The sequence below is a fragment of the Podarcis muralis genome, chromosome 6 (assembly GCF_964188315.1).
Source record: "Podarcis muralis chromosome 6, rPodMur119.hap1.1, whole genome shotgun sequence".
NCBI classification, from domain to species: Eukaryota; Metazoa; Chordata; class Lepidosauria; order Squamata; family Lacertidae; genus Podarcis; species Podarcis muralis.
The window spans coordinates 54,210,510-54,229,250 of NC_135660.1; the positions used below are offsets into that span (position 1 = coordinate 54,210,510).

The 18,741-nt window shown below is 39.6% G+C and overlaps 1 protein-coding gene across 11 annotated transcripts in view; it reads right to left on the minus strand.

The window, feature by feature from the left end:
• ATE1 (arginyltransferase 1) overlaps nt 1-18,741 on the minus strand; it is a 74,039-nt gene that overhangs the window by 33,659 nt on the left and 21,639 nt on the right. For 8 of the 11 annotated variants that reach the window (XM_028730063.2, XM_028730062.2, XM_077930297.1 and 5 more), the window contains 3 exons: nt 11,819-11,851; nt 5,085-5,266; nt 2,059-2,158 (listed from right to left, as the gene is read on the minus strand). In XM_028730063.2, coding sequence (XP_028585896.2) covers nt 2,059-2,158; nt 5,085-5,266; nt 11,819-11,851 — 315 coding nt within the window. The remainder of the gene's footprint in view (nt 1-2,058; nt 2,159-5,084; nt 5,267-11,818; nt 11,852-18,741) is intronic. The other 3 variants (XM_077930296.1, XM_028730060.2, XM_028730059.2) reach the window with 1 other exon arrangement.

Sequence of the window (18,741 nt, forward strand, 5' to 3'; positions counted from 1 at the left end):
GCCTCCCCACTTCCCATCTCAGTAACCAGCAGCACTGTGCACTATGGAGAAGCCAGTTAAGCAGCCTCAGGTAAAGGTACCATTTCGTATTTTTCAAATTTAGAACCACTCCATGCAGCAAACTGTTTCCAGTGTGTGTTCCTAAACAATGGCTAGGTGAACAACATAATTTGAATGCTATTAGGTAGCTGATAGTGTGAGTGTGTTTAAAAAGCCTGGTTTCTCTATATAAATTTGCAACACACACATTTTTTTTTTTTAATGAAGCACCTTGAAAATCTAGGGAATGGCTGCGGTAGGCAGTAAGGTCACCATTAACACGGCAATAGCGAGGGAGTATTCAAGCCTTGCACAGGCTGAAACGGGAATAAACTTTTTACACTGCAAAAGAAAAGGACGTTACAAAAGGGAAAGCCTCTGAGACACCTCAGCCCTTTCACACTGGGAACGGCACCTGCCAGCTTGGGAGCCACTTCTTGTGTTCTGGTTTGTTTGTTTGTTGTTTCTACCAAAGCAGCTCTGTTCCCCAAGTGAATTACTCAGGAAGCACTGTTGTCCAGAAAAGGGAAAAAAGCAGCGCTGGAGGCATTACTTCTGGCCCAATAAATACACTTGCCAGAGCAAAATGGAAAGATGCCCCACAAGCCTCTTTATCGGGCTGTAAGAAGCCTCTCTTACCAATTCAGGCCAACAAACCTTCCAGCGGAATATTGCACATGCAGATTGGCAACACAGCTCAAGATAAGAGATCTTTCCCATGCCAGAGGTGATCCTTGGAGGTGCAAAATCAGGGTTTAATGCATGTGATGCATACATTCCTCTGCTGAGCTGACCCCTCCATGCTTTGCAAAAATATCTTAGTGACCTTGTCTCCCAATTCTGTGGCCTGCTTTTCTACTGTATGCTTGATATTCTGTTATATACATATCTATTTACAGATTTCCATATCTATATTTGCAGATAGTATGAACATTTGGACTGCAATCATAAAGAAACATTTACTGGAGAGCAAATTCCACTGAGCACAGTGCACATAAGCATTGTTAGAATATGAGATTTCCTCCCCACCCCCCTTTTTTATTATAAAAAATGGGAACTCCAAGCCATAACCCAGAGAACAAGACATCCTCAATTAACACATTCCTTTATATGGTGACATATACCTAGTAATCAAACACAAAATATGTATTTGGTATTACTTCTTTACATTTTTCTTCTAAACATTGAGCCAATAAGTAAGCTCTATACCTAGTCATCTGATGAACACTGGTATGGTGGTTCATTTACAGTGGTACCTCGGGTTACATCCGCTTCAGGTTACAGACTCCGCTAACCCAAAAATAGTATCTCGTGTTAAGAACTTTGCTTCAGGATGAGAACAGAAATCGTGTGGCAGCGGCGCAGCAGCAGCGGGAGGCTCCATTAGCTAAAGTGGTGCTTCAGGTTAAGAACAGTTTCAGGTTAAGAACGGACCTCTGGAACGAATTAAGTACGCAACCAGAGGTACCACTGTATTTCTTTACAGCAAACTAATTAAAGAAACCAAACTGTAAGGCATTCAACAAAACCCAAAGATAGTCTATAGACGTTATATGATTTCAAATCATTAAAAACATACTAAATAAATTTTTTTTACCAACCTTGAACAAAATGGCTGGTATCCAAAGAATGACTTTAGGGATGCCCAAGGGTTTTGGCATACCCAGTGGAATTTCTGGTTTTCTTTCCTTTGAACAGAAGATCTTTGCCCAAAGTCGCAAGCTGCTTTGAAAGTCCTCTCAGTTTTAAATGTGGTTTGCTAGGTGGCATGGGGGCCACTGTTTGTGAAACTCTAGCCCATAGTCTTCTTGGCATGTAGAACTAGTTGCCCAATTCATTGGATACCAGCCAGTAAATCTTATGCAGATAGAAATATAAAATACTCTAGACACTTGAAAGAAAACTGAACAGAAGCCAGCTCCATTTTGGCCAAGCCAAAGCAGGGAGAAGTCATACAGAACAGTCACATCAAACACCAGACTGAATTCAGACGCATTAATAAAGTAACTTTAGCCTTACCTTATATCTCATTTTAGGGCATGAATGAATGTAAAACCCCATGTAGTAATAGCATAGGTCAGAGGCCTTTTCATGAAGTTGCCTAGTAAAAGCAATTTCCCTGTAAAAGAAGCAATCATTCTGAATGGATAAAAAGATAATACCAGATAGATGTGTTCACAGATGCAAGGAGCTCTTATAATACAGCAAACGTGAAATAAAATGGAATGACCTAAATTTTGGCCTATGTTAAAGGGATGATTACATTTAAGTAAAGAATGGGAATAATAAATGCAGAGACAGTTCCGTATAAGAACCCAACAAAACCACAAACTCTTCTACTTAAGAAAGCCAATTTTGCATTTTGTCCTGCCAAGAAGCTAATCTGAAATTCAAATTGCAAGTGATTAAAGGCACCCTTTTAACAGGTTTCCTATTAATATTCATGCACTGATGTTCTATAGAAGTCTGGCCCAGTCATTGTATTCAGCGGGCTAAGACAGTACATGCAGACTTCAGAGAATTTTAAAATCAACAAGTTTCAGGAAGCTTGCAGTGAGTTTGAGTAATTTACATGCAAATATGCAGCAAGTGCTATTTTCCATATTTGGCGAGTGCTGTCTTCTGTGCTCGTCCCATTTATTTATTTGAAAGAAAAATTACAGTATTTTAGCTTTCTTCTTATTCAGTCTTGAGCCAGCAAGAGGCGAGCGGTGGTTCTGCAGCTTTACATCACTTGGAGACAGTTGCTTTCATCTAACTTGGGACAACACTCTAAGTGATGTGTGTGAAGAATGCACAGCTGCCAATTTCTCCTCATTTTGTTCTAGCCAGCAGTACTCCTACTTGGCCTTCCAGCCTCAGCTTTTGTTTGAAGTGTTTCAACAAAGTAGGTGGCAGATGAGGACTAAAAATGGTCTGCTGCTAATGGTCTGCAATTCCTCTTGCAGGTAGTGGCTGAGCCACTGTGGTATCCTAGATTTTTTTGGGGGGGGGGGCATTCTAACTGCTAAGGGAAAAAAGACAGACAACTAAAACCGAAGTTTAAGTAAGCCTGCCTGAATGACACAAGATATATACAAGGGTAGCCAATGTGCCCATTATTCAAGCAAATATGACAACCCACTCATTGTAGGCAAATCAATCAATCAATCCCAAAGAAACATCTACAAAGACCTGAAAAGCACAAAGTCCATAATTCGCAGTCATTAATATTTGCCTTAATGACTTCAGGTAGCATTATGCATGTTAACTTATGCGTGAAATTTCATTTTGAGAGTAAAACCACTCAAACAAATTTTATTAATATATATTATCTTTGTCCTTTTGGTTGCTTTTCCAGAACTAGAAGTTACAACATACCACTTCATCATTTGTCTAATGCATGGGTAGGCAAACTAAGGTCTGAGGGTCGGATCCGGCCCAATTGCCTTCTAAATCCGGCCCGCGGACGGCCCAGGAATCAGTGTGTTTTTACATGAGTAGAATGTGCCCTTTTATTTAAAATGCATCTCTGGATTATTTGTGAGGCATAGGAATTTGTTCATTATTTTTTTTCTCTCCAAAATATAGTCCGCCCCCCCTGCCCAAGGTCTGAGGGACAGTGGACTGGCCCCCTACTGAAAAAGTTTGCTGACCCCTGGTCTAATGGATTGGGTTCTTAGACCATGGGTTTTTCTGAAGGGGCCCACCCATTTAAATATGTTTAAGCAATATTTTAAAATAGGATTCGAACTAATAATGCCACCAAGCTCAGGCAAGGCTTTTCCAAACATCCCTGAATAAAATTGGTAACAGCCTGCATAGTATCAAGTTCCTTCGCAGCTTCTTAAGGGCCCTCTATTCCTAGCCTTCTGTTAACTTAGGTAACTTAAGTTACTTTAGTAACTTCACATTAAGCCTTCAACTCCTGGAGGGAGTTCATATTTACTCCAGGTTTAAGAAGCTGGCAACCTGACTCGTGAAAGCAGACAGAACCTAACCAACTTTACACCAGGGATGGGAAAATCTGTGGACTTCAAGATATTGGTTATCCCACTTTACATCACCCTTGAAGACAGTTCTTTTCATATGAGTTTAGGTAAGCTTGTCTAGGTGTCACCTTACATACTGTATAGCAGGCATGGCCAAACTTGGCCCTCCAGCTGTTTTAGGACTACAATTCCCATCATCCCTGACCACCGGTCCTGTTAGCTAGAGATGATGGGAGTTGTAGTCCCAGAACAGAGCTGGAGGACCAAGTTTGGCCATGTCTGATCTATAGGCAAGGGCAGCCAGTGTGTCTGCCAAATGCTGAACTACAGCTTCCTTCACGCTGGCTGAGGCAGTTGGTGTTGCAGTCCAACATAAGCTGAAGAGCCAGGGGTTCCACACTCCACCTTTACAGTTTATTATATATAGTGAAAGTACTTCAGGCAACCCAAAACACTGCTAAATCAGCATATTATCAAGGAATAGGAAACTAAAAACATCACTATTGGCAGCGCTCCTGTGAGGGAATAGCATTCCATTTGTAGGCAAGCAAATGTGAAAGTGTGGGATTGACACCACACTGGTCAGTTCCAACTGAAAAAACAAAGAAACGAAGCCACTCTCTGCATTTAAGGGAGTCACTTGTGGGAATGGTCCTTCATGCAAACAAACGCACAACATTATTATGTGAATACAAAACTGAGTGATGATGACCTGGGTTTTGGATCTGTGAGAAAGGGAAGCAAAACAGCAACAGAACAGTCGTTTGAAATGGCCCAATACAGCAAAAGCGGTACCACACAGCTGATCTGGCCACAAGTTTCACTTCTTTCTTCCATCTTCCAAAGCAGATTAAACACTTTGCTTTAAACACTGGTGTCAACCTAATTTAAATACTCAGACCAATTAAATTAGAACCTATGAAGTAAATGTTTTTCTTACTCTAAAAATACTAAAATATAATAAAGCTAAGCAGGCCTTTCATGTAAGACTTTGGTTTTCATTTTTCATTCTATGCTTTAAAATGCCAATAGACCTTTAAATGACTACTACATGATGAAAAAATACTTCCTTACCTTAGTGCAGAGTATACGCCTAAAGATAGGGAAGAATAACCAGGATCATAGTAGAGATACACAGATGACACAGACTTTGGAAGGATGTCAATGACACCCACAGCAATTATCTTTCCATCAAACCAATACTGCTGGTGGAAAGAACCATAGCCACAATCTGGACCATTAGGTGGATTTTCTGCCTAGAGGGGATAGACCAGCAGAAATTCAACTGCAAAAATTAATCAGTTTATAAAACTGTAACATTATCTTTAACAATGAGAACCATTTTGAAATTCAAGCAAGTAAATGCACCGAGTAACGTAAAACTGAGATAAAAGTAAGACTCAGCTCAGTGAATTAGGCCTTTCTTAGCTATCTGCCCCATTCACCAAAGCCAAACAAAATGACAGGTGGAAATCTGAAAGTTTTAGGTGTAGAAATAAGAGATTTCAGGAGATTTCTATGGAGCTATTTCCAAAACAGATTGCAATATATTCACATGTTACGTTAATATTTATTAACTAACAACCACCAAATCTTGCTTTCGTTGCCTTACAGGTTTCCTTATATTGAAGTCTACTGGCCTCAAATGTCAAGCCTGGAAATAAGGGGGTTAACGTTTCTTAGCAGAGTTATGAGTGACACTGAAACTGATTAGCCATAAAATGAATAAACAGACAAATGAGTAAACAGAATCCAACAGAACAGATTCTGCTCACTGGTTCTTCATCTTTAAAAGATGTGGATAACTAGCTGCAATGTAGAGATATGCTGAAAAGTATACTTTCACAGGATGATGAGGGTAAGATCATGCATGTGAAGAAAATTTATATAGGGAGCCAGCCCTAAGTTATAAAAAATCACAAACAAAAGCTTTGTTGGAGAACTATAAACTATATTCAACTGGATTATACTCATTAAATTAGAACTGCTTGAGGTAAGCTCTCTGGAGGAAAAATGGGGTATACATGTTTGAAATAAATCAATAAATGTTAAGCACACTGGGTCCTCCCCTCCTCTTGCAACTTAAGAAACCCTTCTTGTCCAAGACAATAATCTAATTCACCTTCACTCCATCACATCAATCTTTTAGCATTTACGGGAATCTTTTCAACAAAACTGGATTAGAAAGGATTCATTTAATAATTCTGCAGAACAATATAATAAAAACATCCACGGCTGAAATATTTTTAGCTTCTAAGCAGCCATGCTTCATTTCTGCTATTTAAAACAGATACAATGGATATAGGTGTTTTAAAACTAAAACGAATTCACATTTTGATTACTGTTGTTTATATAACACAACTACTGTGCATAGTACTTTACAAAAGGGCATTATTAATATATTAATACAGTTACTTGAGCTGAAGCTACCACCTTCAATGAATCCAAAGACACTGGCCACATTTGGATCATCATAGCTCAGCTTAATATGCCAAGATACACACGAGCCTTTTGACCACATAAAAGCCCCTTTGTGGAAAAGCACAATTAAACTAGGTAGTGTCTAATGTACAATACTTTCCAATTTTGTTTGAGCCAGAAAACTATGTAGTTATCAGCTTCTGAACAAGCCAGTTTACTAAACCAACTTCAAACCATGGTTTACAATCCTGGCTTTTCTTGAAGGTAGTAACCATAGTTTTCTGGTTCATATGAGATGGAAAACTTGATTAATTAAAAACTTCCTGGTTTATTCGTGGCACATGTGAAGGGGCTGTATGCATTTGCAAAAAGGTTGTGTCTATCTCAGCTTTATGAGTCAAGAAACAGCCATCCATCCAAAGTCAGCTCAATAAGTACTGAATCTAAAGGTACTGAAATACAAACTATGAACATTATTCTTTATATACCACATATGTGTAATCTATACTAATAGCCTGAGGATGTAGTAGGACAGATTTGCTTCAGCCTCTATGGTATCAAATGCCAGGATGACATTACTTTGTAATAATTTCCAATGAGATTGACACAGGAGGTTATTTTCAATTTTTTCCTACAGATAAAAGCTAGTTATAAATTCTACTTGAGTTCCTATTCCATTTTAACCAGAAGTTATTTGTCTGTTGTTATCCACTATATTCTGATAGCATACCTTTTTTTGCACCTAACAACCATCTTATGACTTCCTTAGATGTGATTTTAAAATTTATCCTGTACTCAGGATAAATAAATAAAAACTGAAGGTAACAGGAGGGTTGCAGGCAAACCAAGACCATGGCACGAGACACAACTGAGGCTACGTAGCAGGACTGGTTGGAGTTAAAAGAAGTTAAAAGGATCAGCTGATAATATTTATGCAAGTGGATAGAGAACTGGAAGAAAGGGAGGAAAGGGAATGCAAAAGTCAGAGAACCAAGCAGGGAGGAAGGCTTATGCACAGTGTTTACAAAACTGGAAACTGGCATTTAAGAGAATCATTTTAAGAGCATATAACTATTCAGTAATGAAATAGCTCCCACTGATCTGCATTTATCTTAACAAAACAAAAAAATCTTTTCACTAGTTATAGCTGAAAAAGTACTACAAACTTCAAATAACCAAACAAATCTAGTTTATCCTCCAAAAAAAATCAATCCATAGGCACAGCTTACTCCCATTAGACTAGTTAAGCAACATCAATCACTTCAACAGTGATGCATGTCAATTGCTTCTGCTTAACGAGCTGGTGCTTATAAAGAAGAGCTAGAAATCTTTACAGAGTCACTTCCCTGGTAACACAAATAGACTATTCTTTACATATAGACTGCACTTTTCTTTCCAATAATATGTTTATTCTTTTAATAATTTAAAGACTCTACATGAAAAAATCAAACAGATTTTTTTGAAAAACAACTTTACTACTGCCAAGAGAGTTGTCCCTAAAGAGTTTATTGAGAATTCAAAAGAAAAACAGAACTCAGTCACATAAAGTTTAATTTTTGTTTTGAAATTATTTGTGACATACATGGTAAAGAGGCTTTGCAACGATCACGTGGGGTTTGCTTTTAGTTGGAGAATTTCAAAAATCCCTATAGCCTTGGATATTTAAGACTTTTTATTTGGCTTCTTCTAATTGAAAACATGTGCAAGTGGTGCCAAACAAAATTCAGTTCAAGATTCAAAATATCAATAAAAAGCATTGCAGGGGGAAAAAATCCTTGGCATAAACCTTCCTTTTTTACAGCAAAGTGTACATAAGCACCCATACAGCTATACAAAATAAGGCAAATAATGGAAATCGGTTGCCTTATTTGACGAGGTGATAAAAGCTCTTTCCCCATTAAGTCTAATGATCCCGATTAGCCTTCATAGCCTTCAGGTTGGGAAAATGTAAAACTGGGTGGGGGTGATTAGATTCAGCAGAGGAAAGGAACAAACTCTCCACACATGGCTTCATTCAAACAGCAACATATCAAATTACTGGTGCAATTACTATAACCTGACAATTTCATTACACCCATGTGGTAGTTAACTCTTTAAGACCTACAACAAACAAAGTCCTCTTAGCTGTTATAAATGAAGTAATCTGAAGCCTCGACTCTAAAACCTGTTCTAATTATTCACCAGCCCTGGTTATCTGTTTTTAAGAAGCAAAAACAAAGTTGAAAACATTTAGGTGCCTTTGAGGTTTATTTTTATTTACTTTTAAGGCAAAGGAACTCAAAACACAAAATGGTTATTGAAAATGCAAAGCACATATTCTGCTTTGGTAACTTCAAGTTTATATTTTGCAATGTAGGCTATAGCGTGTAAGATAGGCTCATCCTTTGTCATCCAAATCTGCCCAAATATTTTTCTCAAAGTAAGATAGGTTAACGTGCATTCTCAGTGAGGTTTGTTACTTGCCACTCAACTGCAGGGGAGCACTAGAGAGAAGCTTAGTGATGATAGGATACACTATATATCCTAGCAGAATAGTAGGGTGAAGCATCTCTAGCATGCTGGGGTGGGATGGATGTGTAAAGAACCGACAAACAAATTCTGCCTCACCAAAAATACCATTAGTCAAGCATATAATACAAACCTGTTTTTCTAATGGCATGTATAAACTGAGCCTCACGGGGGCTCTATGTGTTCTCATACTGATCTGCCTTAAAAAACTGCCCACCCTGTAAGGTATCCAACAGCAGTCTGTGCTAATATTTTGCATCAGTGAGTAAGGATTAGCCATCCACTCATGAATGGGGGGGGGGGGGGAGAGAGAGAGAATCTGCAAAGTATCCTATCAATTCTGATGGGGGTTTCAAATTCTCATGTTATGGCTAATTAAGGAGATCAGACAAGCTAAATCTGATCAAGAAGCCAAACACCGTTTCAAGAAGGAAAGCAAGTAGGGAGTCAAGAAAGGAATGCGTTTCAAAAGCCCCACATGCATGGGATAGGATATTTTAAAAGGTATCAATTTGCAATTCCAAGTGGATACTTGAAAAACAAAAGGGAAATTATGCTTGCTGCATTTAAATCTTTCAGTTATTAAGCTTAAAAAATCCATTATGTGCAGTTAATAATTTTAAAGAAACAGGTGTCAGAAAAATGCATCAATCAATTTCTTTAGTGAATATCCATTAATCAGATTTTGGGTTGTTTGATGTATATGCAAATTTATTTAGTTGCCTAACATAAAGTTGCTTTACACAGGGCAGACTCTAGGCAACTCGCAATCAACATACAAAATTATTAAAAACTTCAGGCATTTAAAATTTAACCAAACCAAAATGGGAACTTAAATGCAAATTGTATTCATTCATTCAGTCAGTCTGCAATCCCAGGGCAGTGTACAAAATCAAGAACATAATTTATGGAGTATAATAACAAAAGCATAATACAGATCATAATAACAGACAGAGTAATAATAAAATAATCATAATAACAGTCACCCCCCTACACATAACAGGCCATAGATTTAATTGCTGAAGGCTTGGGTAAAGATGAATGTTTTTGCCTGGCACCTAAAGAGAGGTGAGGATGGTGCCAGGCAAGCCTTTCTGGGGAGAGCACAGATGGGGAGCTACAACAGAAAAGACCTATTCCTGTGTTGTCATCCTCCAAGCCTCTCGGGGACATGGAGAAGGACCTCAGGTGACAAGTGCAGGGTCAGTTCATATGGGGAGAGGTAGTATTTGAAGTCCTGAGCCATGTAAGCTTTTATAGGTCAGTGCCAGCACTTTGAAATGGACCCAGAAACTAATTGGCAGCCAGTGCCATTGAGCCAAGTTCAGCGTTATAAGCTGAACTTGTATTGTCCTGGTGAGCAACCTAGCCATCAAATTTGGCACCAGCTGAAGTTTCTGACCAAACTGTGGGAGGCAGTGGAAGACAGCAGCGCCTGGCATGCTCTGGTCCATGGGGTCACGAAGAGTCGGACACGACTAAATGAGTAAACAACAACAACAAGAAGTTTCTGAACCATCTTCAGGGGCAGCCCCACATATAGCGCATTAGTGGTTACCAGAGCATAGGCCACAGAAATTGGGCTATCCCTGTCCAGATAGGGGCACAGCTGGACCACCAGCCAAAGAAGGCATTCTGGACTACCAAGGCCACCTGACAGTAATGGATCCAGGAACACCCCCAAGCCACGTACCTGCTCCTCTATATTGTTTAACATTCAAACTGGGCTAACATATGCCCTACATTGGGGGGGTGAGCTCTCAGGGGCTGAATGCAGGCCTTCCATGTCTCTCTATTTAGCCCTCAGAACTCTCCCCAGGCCCTTCCCAACTTAATTCACAAGGGAATGAAACTTGTGGGCTGAAAAAGGATCTGCACCCCTGCCCTACATCCACCCCACTGCCAAAACATCAGACTCAGCAACTGAAAACTGACTAGCGTTGGCTCTAATTCAGGGGTTTAAACGTATGTGTTCCTCACTGTGTGAGGGAAAGAGGAGTAGGCCATTTTGAAATGGGGAGCCTGTTCCCTGTGTGAATTTGAATCCTGGCTGCTAACCACAGGCTTCCTGCTTTAGAACATCTGCCCCAAATGTGGGCAGTGGCTGGAATGGAAGGAAGCAAACAAACACAGCCATGCTCTTTCCCTCACACGAAGGGGGAGGTACATGTATGAGTGTCCGGACATGGATCCAGTCATTATGCAACTGGTATACCAACAAAAAAATCCAGTAAATGGAAGCAATCAATAACGTGGTATAAAATATGGATTTCAATATACACATACCAGGATTCAGCAAGACTGAAAAGGTTTTTTAGGTGTCACAGCCAAGACTCACCCATGGCCTTATTTATTAGCTTGCATAGGTTAACCTTTACAACAAAATTCACTTTGATGGACAAGTCCCCATGGTCATTTGGAAAAAACAACAACCAAAAAACAAAGTTTGTATTCCACCTTGTCTCCAAGAATTCCAAGGCGGCACACGTGGTTCTTCCCCTATTTTATCACCACAACAACTTTGTAAGGTAGGTAAGGAGGTAAGAATGAGAGAAACTGACTGATCACCTAATGAGCTTCATGGCAGAATGGTGATCTGAACCACTAATGAAATATTATCTTCATTCAAGAACCATACGTTAGTCCTCTATAGTATTCAGTTAAGAAATCTTGTGCAAACTCACTTAGCATTTTTAAGAGACTCAAAGTATTCAACAAGTCACAACAAAATCAAATAGATGCAGATTATCCAATTTACTGGAACTAAGGAAATGTTATGTTTTGCATTATAAATGTAATGGTAGACACCAGGCAGAGGAAGTGAACTATAAATCTGTATTAAAAATGTAAATATTTTGAGTTAAAACATGATTTCTTACCTCAAGTGGAGATTCACAGAGGAACCTTGTGAACTGCATTTGGGATGTTTATCCAGAGTCCAGGGCACCAAGGATACATGTCCAGTATGCAACAACATACATAAACATAACAAAGGGAAAAACAAATAAATCAGAAGGTTTTTAACATAGATGTATTGCTAACTATTACATTAGGAATTCAACTTGTACTTAACTAGCAGCCTCATACGCAGTGTTGCTGTGAATTGCTAATAAACCCCAAAAAACTCAATGCAATTTTGAAATCAGTAGTTAAAATTACTGCATCCCCCCCCAATGTGCAGTTCTCTATTTTAATTCAAAGCAGTGCCCAACTGCATCCAAACAAAGATCTGTTCTCAGATGCATAATTTGGTCATGATATCTTAAGTGGTGTCCAAATCTATAGTGAACTGACAAACAAGTTTCCAAAATATATAGTAGAAGCCTGACTAAGGTATATTCAATGCGTTACAGTAATTTACAGATGAGTTCAAGTTGCCTCTTCTATAAACCACAACAACATTTAGAAATAAGAATGGCAATAATTGCTTTGTGAAAATCCCCCATGATATGAATAAAATAGTAGCTTTCTTAAGTTAAATGCTTGGAAATTTATTTGGGTGGCTTTGGTGTTTGAAAACTGCCGCATCCTTAACTATTCTACAATGAACTAGGCCCTCATTTGAAGTTACTGATTAAAGTTAACAAATTATTCAGAGAAAAGTCGGTTGGCAAGACTACAAACAACATTAAGCTAGGGACTGGAATATTTGAACCACTAGATATTTAAAATTGCAGGATTGTCTAATGAAACAGCTGTGGCAACTAGGAATCAGGGTAGCAATTAGATCTCGTACATACATCAAGTGATCCAAGATTCTCAGCTATGGCCTAATAATGTTGAAAATTCGTTTCCTCGTCACATTATCCTGAGTGGGGATTTTCAGCCATATTTGCAGTATCCAACTCCCAAAAACACAGGGCAGGAATCTTTCAACCCACTGATGTTTTGCTCTGGCTTAGTCAGTCAAACTTTGCATGGCAGAGTTGCATCCCCTCCCTCCCCCAACCCTATCACACAAATGGTCTGCTATAGGAGGACAAGCGCTTCACACTTCCACCTCAAAAAGAGGGAAGAAATCATACTAAAAGCACCTTCCCACATGAAAGCCTTGCTCACCTGACATTCTCTATGTGTGAGGACATGCAAACTACCACCCAACCAATAGAACATCACCTCCCCACCCCTGCACTCCTCAAAAACTGCTCTAGAAGGTTGAGAGAACCTCACTGGAACATATTTGTGAGTGTGCAGGGGGGAGGGGAGGAAGATGAAGTTCTGTTGCATTAGCAAAAGTTCACTTGCACATTATTGGATTCCACCGACATATGCATTGTGAAGGAAGGGCAGGTGCAGTTCGCCAGCACCAAAGGCTAGTAAGCAATCTGAACCAGGACTCAGTGAATGGATTTCCATTTCTGCTTGGGTTCATTCTCACTTGTCATGTGCAAGTGTCAGGTCATACTGAGGAGTGATACAAGGCATGCATGGAGTCGTTGGACCACTCCTAATGTTCAACCCCTTGCTGCCCCTGCTTCCCCCCAAAACAGCAAAATAATGAGGCTCCTATGTGTGTACAACTACAAAGGTTGTGGAATCAGGACCAGCAAGGTGATTATCATGGGGAGTAGGACTAGTGGGAGTCTTCCCCAAGCATCTCCAAAACGGTCAAGTGGCAGGGTACCCTTTTCCAAAGGATCTGGTGCATCAGTGAAGAATGTCTGAATAGGGCGTCTAAGGTGACTGCTGCATGGATGCATCCAATACATTAATTTCAGCAGCACAGTTTGTGACACAGTAACATCTAGTTGGCCACTGAGTGACTAGAATGCTGGACTAGATATGCCCTTGGTCTGATTCCGCAGAACGGTTCTTATAGTCCATTTGTACAGAACGTGACATTCAAGAAGAAAGACATAATGCATTGCTGACACGAGATCTCCTCTAGTAAGCATAAACCACTTGAAAGCCCTTTTTAAAAATGAGAAAAGCCTGGAGCTTTCAGTTCATACTGGAGGAACCACAAATAACTCTGAGCACACCTGCAAAAGAGCAGCACACGAAGATGGGAGCTGAATGACATTCTGAGCAACGATTCAAAAGAAAGAGCAATATACAATTTGTAAGAGGGTCCAGCATCTGAACATCACTTGGAAAGGTCCTCCTTTACAAGACTTTAATTTGATTTCACACCTACAGCAAATTTAGACAAAGAGCTTGGTTTTAAATCATTGCGCCCCCCCCCTTACAGTTTAGCAAGCATCCTTATATATTAGTGCCTTATAAATCATTCAACACATACTAATGATGGCAGACATTTATTTTGCTTGTTAACAAGAGTGTGGGTGGGGACTAGGAACATCATAGGGAATAAAGCGTACGGGGTTGGTTAACACTTTCACACACGCACACACGCAAATACACATGTTCTTCCCTGCAACCTTTCCTCTCAGGATTCTCCCACCCTCAAGTCAGTTTGGATGAAGGAAAATCAAGCAGTAGGGGGAATGGGAACCATTTGTGTGTCTTCCCTCCCCCTCCCCCCATAAATTCTCCTCTACAAACATTTCACAGCCCCATGCTGATATTACAAGGAAAACATGGTTTTGATATTCTTACCCTACCCTTTTTGCCTTGTAATGGATAGTACTAATCTCCTTCTATGGGACCACCATCAACATTCAGAAATCTTCAGAAAATTGAAATGTTTAAAAATAGCATTTGTATACACTAAACCATTCATACCACAGGATAACCCAAAGAATGTCTGCTTGTGCTAAAACCCCAAACCAAAAATATATTGTCCTCCTGTGTCAACTACACACTATGGGTTGGATCCAGACTGTGTAATACTTAGAGGAGATCCAATGAAATCTTTGGGACTCTAGTCATCCCGAAGTCAATTGATATAAATGGGTCTACATCTGGTATGACTAGGTTGGGATCCAACCTTAGGGCCTGGTTTAGACAATATGCTGCCCAAAAGTTTGGGTCTCTTGAACTGATTGATTTATATGCAAATAAAGGTGTTTTTTGTAAACCGCTTTGAGTTTTGTTTCTACAGTCCAGCGGTATATAAATTTTACAAAATTAAAAAATGATAAACCTTGTTTATTGCTCACTATCAGTTGCTACTGAAAAGTTTGCATTTCTTGAAACCATTGAGTAAAGCAGGCATTAAGAACATAATAGCCATAAATTGCTAGGGTAGGATATGCCTTTATGCCAATATTAAAAATGTATTTATATAGAAATGTTTTTATTCTATGTGCTCTGGTCCATAAATGCTTATGTTATGTCACAATTTGTTAACATGCCACCAGATGCTGTTTTAAATTGTCCATAAAACTTGTGCCAACTGGAGAGCCATGAAGTACAGTTGACTATTTCATCAAAAGAAAGCAATATGGTTAAATACACCACCACCACACAATTTAGATTCAAATGAATCAAGAACTAAAAATAAGGGTAATATGGATTCCTTCCCTAGCACTCTCTAATTTTGGTTTTGGTATTGTTCTTGCTGCAGTATGCCTGTAGCTGAAGGCAAGATCTAATTAACCTCCAAATGGATGGTAAATATTTAGACAAGCCCTTTGACAATCAAAAAGGAGACTTCCATAAGCCTAAGCCCTTGTCAAAGACAAGGGAACAGTGTGGAGTCTATTGTTAGGCCTTTCGGAGTCATTCACAACCAAGGTGTTCAAAAGACTGGGTAATCTGGAGCTTTAGGATTGAGGCATGGGAAAATTGTTGGTTTCATTATTCTAATTATACCTCTGAATTTGAGAGTTATAATGTAGTTTCCAAAGATCTATTCATATTTGAGAAAGAGGCCGATTGCTAAGCATCTGCATTACTTTGCTTTTATACAGACCTCAGTAATTCCTTAATTAAAAGATCTGGCACCAGAGGAAGACATCTTTGACATTGGAAAGACTTTCAAGAATTTGAATTCTAGCTTTTTGTTGGTCAGCAAATGCCAAAACATTTTCTAAATATTTGCTGACTTTCCAGAGATTGTTCTGCAACATTTTTCTTCAAATACCTAAAGTTAACTTAGAATACATGAATGTTATGAGTTGTCGCCATTGCTGGGCAGTCCACAGAAGAGCAAAAACATTTAGTACCTTTGATTGGACCAAACTTCTATATATCAGAACAGGAGCACGGAAACACTTTCGGTCGCATTCTCTTCTGGGCAACCAGTCAGATTTGGGTACATGATGTATGCCACTTATGGCAAATGAAGCCATTTCAGAATGGGGCAAAAATTCCTATTCAAGAAGCCTCACTTCTTGAATCACACACTGTGCTCTAGTGTATCAGTAAGTAAGCAAAAGAAGTGAAGATGCAGATTTCTTCCAAATATATATATTTCAAGCTGGAAAGGGATTGTGGGCAAAGGCAAAATATTGTTTTTTAAACAGATCAGCTACTAGCCACAATGGTTATGTTCTACCTCCACTGTCACAGGCAGTATGCCTCTGAAAACCAGTTGCTGGGAATCACAAATGTTGCACTCAAGTCCTGCTTGCAGGCTGCCCATAGGTATCTAGCTGGCCACTGTGAGAACAGGAGACTAGATCATGGGTAGGCAAACTAAGGCCTGGGGGCCGGATCCGGCCCAATCACCTTCTAATTCCAGCCTGCGGACGTTCCGGGAATCAGGGTGTTTTTACATGAGTAGAATGTGTGCTTTTATTTAAAATGCATCTTTAAAATGGATTATTTGTGGGGCATAGGAATTCATTCATTTTGCCCCCCCCCAAATATAGTCCGGCCCCCCAATGTCTGAGGGACAGTGGACCGCCCCCCTGCTGAAAAAGTTTGCTGACCCCTGGACTAGATGATCCTTGGGCCTGATCCAGTATGGACTGTAGCACATCATGTATTGAACCACCTGTTAGTCATACATACTGAGGTTAATGGAGATGACTAACTTAATAATAATAATAATAATAATAAATTTTTATTTATATCCCACCCTCCCCAGCCGAAGCCGGGCTCAGAGCGGCTAACAACAGTAAAATGATAAAACATTCTAAAATCATTTCATTATAAAATTACATCAAAACAGATTAATGGCAACCATTGGGCTAGAGTTCTGTGAAGATTGCCAAAAGGAGGGAGTAAGGCTGTGCCCTGGCCAAAGGCCTGGTGGAACAGCTCTGTCTTGCAGGCCCTGCAGAAAGATGTCAAGTCCCGCAGGGCCCTGGTCTCTTGTGACAGAGTGTTCCACCAGATCGGAGCCACAGCCGAAAAAGCCCTGGCTCTGGTTGAGGCCAGCCTAACCTCTCTGTGGCCTGGGTCCTCCAAGATGTTTTTGTTTGAAGACCGTAAGTTCCTCTGTGGGGCATACCAGGAGAGGCGGTCCCGTAGGTACGAGGGCCATTCATTCATATGGGTATACTTCGAGCATAACTTGTTTAGATACAAACCCACGTTCTTTACCTTCCACGTGCTTCGGCCTCCATGTTGTCATTTTGGGGAGGCACTGCAGCTCCCCCCCCCCCTTCAGGAACATTATTACATGCAGCTTTTTAGACAGTGAATATTTTGTAGGTCTTTAAATAAATTTTCTTCCAAAACAAATATTTTACTAAGCCTAAGGTAAGAAGGTAGTCCAGCTTTGCAGTGGAAACTGAGCAACACACTGTTTCTTTCCTATAAACTTGTCATTATAAAATATGCCAAATGTAGTGGAGTAGAATGCTTGCTTCAGTAAGGCTAAACAGCAATAAAATTGTTAACTATGGCTATTTGAGAGAACTACTGTCAGACTTATGATCATGTATGGAAATGTTTTCTAACTGGTGTAATTGCCACTTGGTTTGTTTTGGTTACCCTGCAGATGTAAACCGTTTCTTCAGAATACCATAAAGGGACTTAATTGCCAAACATGAGTTTTAACAAAAAGAGCATTATGGAAACGGCGTACGGCAGCCTCAAAATAGCAACCCTATTATCAAAGGCAGTGACAGAACATGGAAATATATTTTTAAAATTTAAACTTCTTAATCAGATATAACCCTGTTAGAACTAGTAGTGGCATAACTTTAGTCCTGAGAATCTGACATTAAAGACTTCTAAGAAAAATAGCACCAAAGTACTATATAATAAAGGAAGTGTAATCCATGTGCATTCCTGATACTGTGTTAAGGAAGAAGAGACACAAAAATAGTTAAGTAATTGTAACAGAATTGCTGCTGGCAGTTGAACATTAAAATTTAAAAAATTACAGAGACCTCTTCACCAGGTAGAAGGAAGATGCTTACTTAAACAAAAAGTGCTAACTACTTGATAAATTTGAGTTACCTGACATAATAAAGGAGGCAGATTTTAAGATGCAGACCATCCAATCTGCTGCATGTGTATGTTAATTTAAAGCCCTGTGCTTTTTATTTAGCCCCCTGAATTTTAATTCCAAGGCACAAGCCATGGCAAGTTTCCACTGAGGGGTTGCTGTTTCTTACTGAAAAAGAAATGGGGAGTATGCAGATGAGAAAAGACGTTGGTGTTGTCTTCCTCAGGAAAACCCTGCACATATCGTTTTGCTTGACGGCTACACTTTATAAGATCCACAGACAGCTTGTGTGTTGCAACATTATGACTTGAAGACACGCTGTGCTAGTGGTGCAAGCTGCTGTCAATATAAACACTATCAAATTTGAAAAGCAAATTAAAACGTTATTTTTAATAGGCGAGGGACTGTTAGTACCAATGCAGATCAACCATTCAGAGGTCTTCAGCATTTGCTATGGAGCGATATGCCCCTTCTGCTATGGAACCAGTTTCAGAGACAGACAGGGAGCAGAAGACTATTTAAAATCTCTTTCAACTGAAAAAGCACCAAACACCA